The sequence below is a fragment of the Pristis pectinata genome, chromosome 5 (genome assembly GCF_009764475.1).
Source record: "Pristis pectinata isolate sPriPec2 chromosome 5, sPriPec2.1.pri, whole genome shotgun sequence".
NCBI lineage: Eukaryota > Metazoa > Chordata > Chondrichthyes > Rhinopristiformes > Pristidae > Pristis > Pristis pectinata.
In genome coordinates, this window is record NC_067409.1 from 63,910,774 (window position 1) to 63,920,947 (window position 10,174).

General features: G+C 41.5%; 1 protein-coding gene across 4 annotated transcripts in view; it reads left to right on the top strand.

Moving 5' to 3' along the window:
* The window catches only part of LOC127570446 (eIF5-mimic protein 1), a 66,877-nt gene extending 57,019 nt beyond the window's left edge, over positions 1-9,858 (top strand). For 3 of the 4 annotated variants that reach the window (XM_052016038.1, XM_052016037.1, XM_052016039.1), the window contains one exon: positions 9,420-9,831. In XM_052016038.1, the coding sequence (XP_051871998.1) occupies positions 9,420-9,451 (32 nt within the window). In that variant the 3' untranslated portion in view covers positions 9,452-9,831. Of the gene's footprint in view, positions 1-9,419 lie in introns of all 4 variants that reach the window. The other variant, XM_052016040.1, reaches the window with a different exon arrangement.
* Positions 9,859-10,174: the final 316 nt, after the last annotated feature.

Sequence of the window (10,174 nt, forward strand, 5' to 3'; positions counted from 1 at the left end):
TTAATTTTCTTTCAATGCTCAAAAAACATCAAATCCTTGAATATTCCATTACATAATTGATAGGACTGCACAAAGATATACACACATATTTTTTGAACATTGCAAATCTTATTTGCCCTGCTTGCCACAAGATATTGTCAGTAAATTACTTAATTATTCTCACCACTTTTTCTGAGACTCATAATGTCTGCTAAGGACACATGTATCTGGATCTTTTCTGGTGCCATGTTAATGCAGGCAACCGGAGGTGTTTTAAAACATCCTGAGATGCAACCTGTGATATTCGCCTCAACTGCAGTAGGCATGCCTCTTGTCTCTCCACAAGGGAAACCACTACTCTTTTGTGTAAGGCTTCACCTGTGCAATTCTCAGGGTTCAGATTTTATTTATTTGTTAATATCAGGTCAATAATTGGTGTCACAGTTTTCACGGAAACACTTTAGATGACTTGTTCTCTCTGCCTCCTTTTCCTCTTGCGGCAAGAAATAAGTCACCTTCTTAACCTTGTGCAGTCCAGTAGCTTCTCCAAACTATTGCCTGTCCTCTCAATCTTTCCAGCTATCACTATGAATTCTTGCGGAACGCAAAATTTATCTTGCTTCATAAGCTTCACTTTACTACTTTATAAGCTTCATTTGACTGGCACTGGACACTTTATAACAGTCTTAATGGAGTCTTGAGCCAGGGTGGAAGCTGCAGAATATTCTTGTTTCCTTAGCAGTATTTTTCCTGTCTCAATCATCCTTCCAAAATTGGTGGCAAAATTGAACAACATTTTTTTGGTGTGGAAAAAGTGTTAAGAGATTTGCAGTATGGTGCCTTTGGTCAGGAAGCATCTGAGTTGAATAGAACTTCTTGAGGATTGTTGGTGGGGTTCAGGTGACCTTGTGTGTAATTAATAAGCTTTGCACTTTTGCAGGCTGCCACACAATAAAATTGTTCTGCCTTTTCCTAACAATGGGTAAAGTGATAACATTTTATATTAGGTTTGAGAATGAATTCATTAAATCCAAAACCCAGGTCTTAATTCTGAGCAAACTGATTTGGCTAAGGTGGATTGAGAAAAGGTAAGATGCAAATCATGTCATGGGGTCTTTAAAGGATTTAAGGCTGTCCTGGGGGTTTCCAGGGATGGCAAAAGGCCATTCAGTTGGGCAGTTAACAGCCAAATATATTTTTACTCATTTCTCCTTTTTTTGTGAATGCTCTATGAAAATATTCTTCAAACCTCACAGACTCTCTGTAATCTTTGGCACTCCCCTGAAGTGGCTGACCATTCCTAGAACGGGAACCACTAGCTTCGGGAATAAATCCTCATCAGAAAACTAATCTAATAATAACTGACAAAACAAGGTTATGATCTTATTAAATAAAAGGAGGCTTATAATATTGACTAAAAGAAAAGTAAATATGAAGTCTGGAAGGATGTTAAAGTTCAACAAAGGATGACCAAGAAATTAATAAAGGGAGAGAAAACGAAAGTTGAGAATAAACCAGCAGGAGAAATAAAAACATTGTGAATGATTCAATTTACATGGAATAGTAACAGAGATTAGCAAAAGTAAATGTGGGTTACTGGCAGAGATAGGGATATTATCATTGGAAATAACTGCATTAAACAAATACTTCATTCACTCCTTAATGCAGAAGACACAAAGAATCCCAAACTAGTGGGAAATCTAGGGTGCAGTACATTAGCAAAGGGGTAGCATCAAAAATCTAGTTTTGGAGAAATTAATGGAATTCAAAGTGACATTCCTGGACGTGATTGCCAGTGTCCTGGGGTTCTAAAGAGAATGCAGAAATGTCTTCCAGAATTCCTGAGATTTCAAAATGGTCTCTGAAGGTGGGAAGATAACTGATCCCCATATTCAAGAATAAATCAAGAGGGGAAATAAAGAGCGATCTATAGGCAACTAGCCTGATATCGAAAAGGGAAAAAAGAATGCTGGAACCAGTTATTCGGTACATAGTGGTGGGCCACAGGAAATTATGTTACTTTTAGAAGTCAGCATGGATGTGGGAAAGGAGTTGTGTTTGACAAATTTTATATTTTTGGGGTTGAAATGAACAGAAAATTAGGAACAAGTGGATGCAGTTGAAAAGGTGGTTTAAAAGTGCTTTTAGGAACCTGGGCTTCATAAATGGAGGCATAGAGTACAAAAGGAAGAAAATTATGAACTCTTACAAAACATTCTTTTGGCCATAACTGGCGTATTTTGTCCGGTTCTATCTTACCATAGTATTTATTTCATATTTTCTTACGATATAGAAGGAAGCCATTTGGCCCATTGACACTATGCTGACACCCAGAGCAATCTGATCAATGCCAATCTCCCACTTCTTCTCCCTCACAAAATCCTCCACCCCTACTGGGTGGTAGGGAAATCAGGACAGTGTGGAGGATTTTGTAGGGGTAATTTACATCAAACAATTAACCCGCCTGCCTGTCTTTGGGATGTGTGAGGAGAATAGTGCACCCAGAGGAAACTCAAATGCTCACAGGGACGACATGCAAACTCCACACAGATCAAAGGTCACAACTGAACCAGGGTTGCTGGTGCTGTGGAAATCAGCTCTTCCTTTTCTGCCACACATTAGGATAAATGCGACGGCTTTGGAGAGAGTGCAGAAGAAATTTATTAAAATGATTCTAAGGCCGAATGACGTTGATTATAAAATGCATAGGCTTAAAATGAGAGGGGAAATATTTAAAGGGGACCTGAGGGGTAAGTTTTTCCACACAGGGTGGTGTCTATATGGAACGAGCTGCCAAAAGAAGGGGTAGGGGCAGGTACATTTACAACATTTAAAAGACATTTGGACAGGTTCATGGATAGGAAAAGTTTAGATGGAATGTGGGCCAAATACAGGCAAATGGGACAAGCTCAGGAAGACACCCTGGCTGGCATGACGAGTTGGACTGAAGGGCCTGTTTTCATGCTGTACAACTCTGATTCTACTACTGTAATATTCTTGGAAGAGAAGTGGATGTGAGGAGATCTGATGGAGCCATTTAAAATCATGGGGGATAGAGATGGGGGAAACAGCTGAAATTGGTTGAAGGGTCAAGAACGAGGAACTGGAGAATGAAGGTGACTGATTAAAGAACTGAAAATGACACGGGAAAATATTTTTACACAGTAAGCTGTTAGGGTATAAAATGGACTGCAGGATAATAATGGAGACACCAGACTACAGATGCTGGAATCTGGAGCAAAACAACAAACTGCTGGAGGAACTCGATGGGTTGAGCAGCATCTGTGGAGAGAAAGGAATTGTTGATGTTCCAGGTCAAGACTCTGTATCAGGACTGAGTGGAGAGGGAAGGTAGCCAGTATGAGGAGGAGCAGGGGCTTGGTGAGGCAGAGGCCAGTTAGTGATAGATGGACTGAGAGGGATGAAGCATAATGGGCAAATAGAGCCAGGAGAGGGAGGGGTGGAGTTGGGAGACCGAGGCAGGTAGCTGATAGGTGGAAGCAGACAGAAGAAAATAAAAAAAGGGGGAGGGAAGGTGGAGACGGGCTGGAGGGTAATGACTCAAAGGCAACGTGCTGGAATCTGATAAGGAAGGTGAAAATGAGAACCATTAGGGGAGATGAGCAGATGGAACCAGATGGGGAAGGGGATCCGGTGATGAAGTGTGTGGGTGTTAGGTGGATAGAACCAGGAGGGGGGAAGCAGGATGAAAATGGGCGATGGGCAGCTGGAGGGGGTGTGGGGAAGGGAACCATTTGGGAGGAGCAAGGAAGGATCAGAAGGAGAGAGAGAGAGGAGAAGACAGGTAAGGGTTACCTGAAATGAGAGAATCCAATGTTCGTACTATTGCATTGTAGACTATCAGATGGAATATGAGGTGTTGTTTTTCCAGTTTATGAGGGCTTCACCCTGGCAGTGGAGAAGGCTGAGAACAGACGGGTCAGCATGGGAATGGGAAAGGGAGTCGAAATGGTATCCAAGTGGAAGCTCAGAATGGCCATTGCAGATAGAGTGCTGGTGCTCTGCAAACCCAGTCAGCTGGTCTGCGCTTGGTCTCACTGATATAGAGGAGGCCACATTGGGAGCACCGAATGCAGTAGACGAGGTTGGAGAAGGAGCACGTGAATCTTTGCCTCACCTGGTTCCTGAATGGAGGTGAGGAAAGAGCTGGTAGGGATAAGTGTTGCACCTCCTACCGTTGCAGAAGAAAGTGCCTGGCATCAGGGAGCGGTGGGTGGGGAGGGATGATGGACCAGGGAGTCATGGGCAGAGTGGTCCCTACAGAAGGTGGAAAGGGATGGGGAGGAAGAGTTGTGACTATGGGATCCCTTTGCAGCTTGTGGAAGTGTGAAGGATATGCTGGATGTGGAGGCTATTGGAGTGAAAGTTGAGGACGAAGAGAACTCCATTTCTGTTCTGTTTTGGGGGTGGGGTGGCTGAGAGCAGAAGTCCAGGGAATGGAGGAAGCGTGAGAGAGGGCTCCATCGACCACAGCAGAAGGGAAGCCATCTTTCCTGAAAAAAGAGGACATTTCAGATGTCCTGGAATGGAAGGCCTAATCTTGAGAACATATGCTATGGAGATGAAGAAAGCGGGAGAAGGGGGTGACATCCTTACAAGAGACAGGGTGGGAGGAAATGTAGTTGAAGTAGACAGAGGAGTCGGTGGGTTTATAGTAAATGTCAGCGGATAGTTTGTCTGCTGAGATGGAGACAGAAATCCAGGAAAAGGAGAGAGGTGTCAGAAATGGTCCAAGTGAATTTGAGGGTGGGGTGGAAGTCAGTGGAGAAGGTGATAAATTGACCGGTTCTGCACAAGTGCAGGAAGCAGCACCGATGCAGTCATTGATGTAATGGAGAAAGAGTTGGGGAGTGGTACCGGAGAAGGTTTGGAACAAAGACTGTTTCATGTAGCCAACGAAAAGACAGGTGTATGCGAGTGCCCATGGCTACACCTTTCATTTGTAGAAATTGAGAGGAATCAAAAGAGTTGTTCAGAGTAAGAATGAGTTCTGCCAGATGGATGAGAGCGTTAGTGGAGGGGAACTGGTTGGATGTTTGTTGAGGAAAGAAGTGGAGAACTTCCTGATTGGGGTTGGAGGTGTACAGAGACCTGATATCCATAGTTAAGATGAGGCAGTGGGAGCCAGGAAATCAGAAGTTGTCAAAATAGTGGAGAGCATGCAAGATGCCCTGGATGTAGGTAGGAAGGGACTGGACAAGGAGAAACAGGATAGAGTTAAGGTATGTGGAGACAAGTTTCATGAGGTAAGAGGAGGCCTACCAGGACAGTCCTCTTCGTGGATCTTGGGTAAGAGGGAGTACCCCAGCCCCATACTTCCCGCTTCTAGCTGGTTGGAGGTTGTAGAGGGGAGATCTCCTGATGTGATGAGATCTGTGACAGTATGGGAGACAATGGCCTGGTGTTCATTGGTGGGGTCATGGTCCAAGGTTAGCTATGAGGAAGTGTTCTCTAAGTGAAGAACATGAGAGATGGGTTATATTGTCAACAGATATGAAGTAATCCACTCTGGAAGAAAAAATAGAGGAGCAGTGTATATTTTTTAAACTGATGAGAGATGGGGAAATATTGATACTTGACAGGATTATGGGTGTCCTACACAACTCGCAAGAGGTTGACATGCAGCTACATCAGAAGCAAGTATTGGTATTGGTTTATTAGTGTCACTTATACCGAGGTACAGTGAAAAACTTGTCTTGCAAACCGATCATACAGGTCAATTCATTACACAGTGCAGTTGCATTGAGTTAGTACAGAGTGCATTGAGGTAGTACAGGTAAAAACAATAACAGTACAAAGTAAAGTGTCACAGCTACAGAGAAAGTGCAGTGCAATAAGGTGCAAGGTCACAACAAGGTAGTTTGTGAGGTCATAGTCCATCTCATTGTATAAGGGAACCGTTCAATAGCCTTATCACAGTGGGGTAGAAGCTGCCCTTAAGTCTGGTGATACGTGCCCTCAGGCTCCTGTATCTTCTACCCGATGGAAGAGGAGAGAAGAGAGAATGTCCTGGGTGGGTGGGGTCTTTGATTATGCCGGCTGCTTCACCAAGACGATGAGAGGTAAAGACAGAGTCCAAGGAGGGGAGGCTGGTGTCGTGATGCACTGGGCTGTGTCTACAACTCTCTGAAGTTTCTTACAGTCCTGGGCAGAGCAGTTGCTGTACCAAGCCATGATACATCCAGATAGGATGCTTTCTATGGTGCATCAGTAGAAGTTGGTGAGAATCAAAGGGGACAAACCAAATTTCTTTAGCCTCCTGAGGAAATAGAGGTGCTGGTGAGCTTTCTTGGCCGTGGCATCTATGTGATTTGACCAGGACAGGCTGTTGGTGATGTTCACTCCCAGGAACTTGAAGCTCTCAGCCCTCTCTACCTCAGCACCATTGATGTAGACAGGTGCATGTACACCGCCCCCTTTCCTGAAGTCAATGACCACCTCTTTAGTTTTGCTGACATTGAGGGAAAGGTTGTTGTCATGACACCATTCCACTAAGCTCTCTATCTCCTTCCTGTACTCCGACTCATCGCTGTTTGAGATGTGGCATACAACGGTGGTATCATCTGCAAACTTGTAGATGAAGTTAGAGCAGAATCTGGCCACACAGTCCTGAGTGTATATGGAGTAGAATAGAGGGCTGAGGACACAGCCTTGTGGGACACCAGTGTTGAGAATCGTGCCGGAGGTATTGCTGCCTATCCTCACTGATTGCGGTCTGTTTGTTAGAAAGTCAAGGATCCAGTTACAGAGGGAGGTGTTGAGTCCTAGGTCTCGGAGTTTGGTGACAAGCTTGTTTGGGATTATTGTATTGAAGGCAGAGCTGTAGTCAATAAACAATAGTCTATCGTAGGTGTCTTTACTGTCCAGATGCTCCAGAGCTGAGTGTAGGGCCAGGGAGATGGCAGGTTGTCTGGGAGGCTGGAGTTGATGCGTGCCATGATCAACCTCTCAAAGCACTTCATGATGGTGGATGTCAGAACCACTGGTCGGTAGTCACTGAGGCATGTTACCTTGCTTTTCTTTGGTACCGGGATGATAGTGGTCTTCTAATAACAGGTGGGACCCTGAGATTGAAGCAGGGAGAGGTTAAATTTGTCCACAAATACCTCTGCCAGCTGATCAGCACAAGATCTGAGCACACAGCCAGGGACACCATCTGGGCCAGGTGCTTTCCTCACGTTCACTCTCCGGAAGGCCTAAAGGGTTCAATAGTGGGAAACCATTGGACACCTGCTGCAAACTTCAACACAGACAGTACTGGAGGTCAGGATCAAACGCTGGTCTTTAGTGCTGTGAGGCAGCTACTCTCTTAGTTGCACCACTGTGCTTCAATGTATACCAGTGCTTTTGTTATAAAGGGCAGGGATTTAAACAAAAGTCTTGCTGTAATTATATCTATAAGATGGGTAAGACCACATCAAGTGAACATTTTTAAATTGTTCATAAGGACATCTTTGAGATAGAAGCTTCACTGGACATATCGGGGAGAGGTAGATTGTTGTCTAATTGAGTAAATTATGCCCAAAGTGTTTTGGGAACTAAGCTGATCTATTTGATAGCAGTGAGCTGTTCAGAACTGAGATGAGAAGCTGCTTTGAATTGTGATTTTTTTTCTCTCTCTCTCCTGAATTCCCTATACCAGTGAGCTTTAAATGTTCAGTTATCGGTTTTAGCACGCTAAAGGAATCCAAGGAATATAGAGCTGGTATGGAAAGTGGATTTGTGGTAACCTTATTGAATGGCAAAGCTGGTGTGAAGATCTTAATGGTCTCTCCTGTTTCTTTTATTCTTACATTGTCATCATTTTCTTGGTAGCAAATAAGAGAATTTTATTGTGTGTATCGTTTTAACAAACATACAAGATTTGTCTCTTTTAATTTCTTCCAAAAATTTGTGAATTAGTATCTCATAGATAAGATTTCCTAGCGATGGAAGAATATAGGAAGATGTTCCTCCCATGTAGTGAAAATATTACCACAGTGAAGGTTTGATCTGTGATTACTAAAATTCTTAACTAAAGTCAAAGGTTTATTTTAAGTTATTGCACACCCATTCGGGAGCCTGTGAGTGCCAATTAATTAGCTGCTGTTATCACGTGCTGCTGAGCATTACACAATTAAAAAGCCTTTGCTTGTAAGCTATATCACTGACCTTAAAGGATAATGCTATCCTAATTAAAATGCAAGATGTTTTTGGATAATTATGTGAGTCAGTTGCAGTTTGCATTATCAAATGTCAATGGTTGAAGAGCCATTTCTTTGCTGAGACGAGAACAATTGAAACCATCCTGTTTATATTCTGAAACACTCCATGGGTCAGGCAGTAATTGTGGGGAGAACAAGTAAATTAATCTTTCAGGCATGGAGCCATCACCAAAAGTGATGGACATTACAATGGATGGCATTCAAAAGGGAACATTAAAAAAGAGGTTGGGAAATGTGCACTAACACAGACCATGAACAGATAAAGGAAGCCAGGGTAAGACAGAAGTAGGAAAATCTATGAAGTGGAGCAGCAGCCTGGACGAATCTTACTTAAAACTGCAACATGTTTTAATTTATATGTGTAATATTCTGTTATTCTATTGTGCTACTGTTATGTATTATGGACAATTCTATTGCAAGATGTTGTAGACTCTGTTCACTTTTATATTTTTTTATCCCAGTGAGATTATTACTATTTCTGTCCTTGGTCCATCCTTTATTCCAAATTCTTAAGTTCAAATAATGTGATAATTTACTTTGTTCTATTCATATTTCTCTGTGCTCTTTACTGTGCTAAATTCAAATTGTTTGAACAATTCACTGTTTTAGCACAAAAAATTTTGGTTGTCAAGTTGCTTAACATAAGACATGTATTAGGAAAAAGTTTACCAAATTATGGTCATTCACAATATCTGCTGTCTGAAAGTTAAGCAATGTCATAGAAAGATTCTCAGTACTTTTCAGTGCTGGAAACAATGTAATGTTAACTAATATCTTGCAAATTTATTGATGAAGTAATTGCATATCCAATTTAACAGTAAAGTAGTTAATTATGTTGCTGTTTACCTGGAAATAATCTCACTGGGATAAAAAAAAATTATAAAAGTGAACAGAAACTACAAAATCTTGCAGTAGAATTGTCCATGGCAGAACATATAAAATTATCTACTTAATATCATTAAGTAGGCTTAGGAAATGCAGTTGACTTTTCAGGTCTTTAAAATATGGTGAAAATCTGTTGATATACATCTTTACTATCAATAAATTACTGTTACAATTCCAGAGAGAAACTGCAAAAAGGTACTGATGTACTGGAAATAACTGAATATACATATTACTTCACCTTTCCACTGTTAATATTTCTAAATAGATTTAGAAAACACTAATCAAATCACCAAAAGATTTTTTAAAAAAGGTTGTGACTTTTTTTTCTAGAATCTGAATCAGGAGAAGGTGAAGAAGATTAACTAGAACTCGACCAACTATATTGTGTGGCTTGTAGGGGTCTATCCCCTCACCTGTATGATTGCAATAGACGAGATTGTGCTTCCAAATCAAGTGGATACCTTGAGGTAGCTTTGTTTTGTGTAGAAGATAGACTTATACCTGATGTGAAAAAACTGAGCTGTGAGGCATGACTTGTTTCTGTGGGTCTGTACCCTTGGGGCGCTGTGCTATAACTGAGTAAAGCTATTTAAAAGGGAGCCATGTAGCCAAAAGTAAAATAACAATGGACTCCTTTTATTAGCATTTTTTTCAATTACATTGCTTATCTATTGTAACCATAGTTTTGTCAATCTTTGTAGCCTAATAAAAGTTTTGTGGATATGTAATTTGACACTAGAGATTTTTTGAATAAATGTTTTTGTATTTTAAAAATCATGAATCGGGAGACCCTTCACTTTCTAATACATAGTGACATATGGGTTTCTTTCATTTATAAGTACTAATTAGGAAAGAATTTCTTTCAATAAAACAATCAACCAATGATGGAAAACATTAAAATTAACACACTCTCAAGATTCAGGGATTAAGTCTGCAGTTCCCTGGAGAAGTGGACAGATTGAATGGGACATAATGCTCAACAGTTTATCTGCTTCATAATCGGAGCACAGATAAAGCTCAATTATCTAGTACATGCTGGACAATAAGTGCCGGTTATCTAATGTTTGCTTAGGCACTCCCTTGGC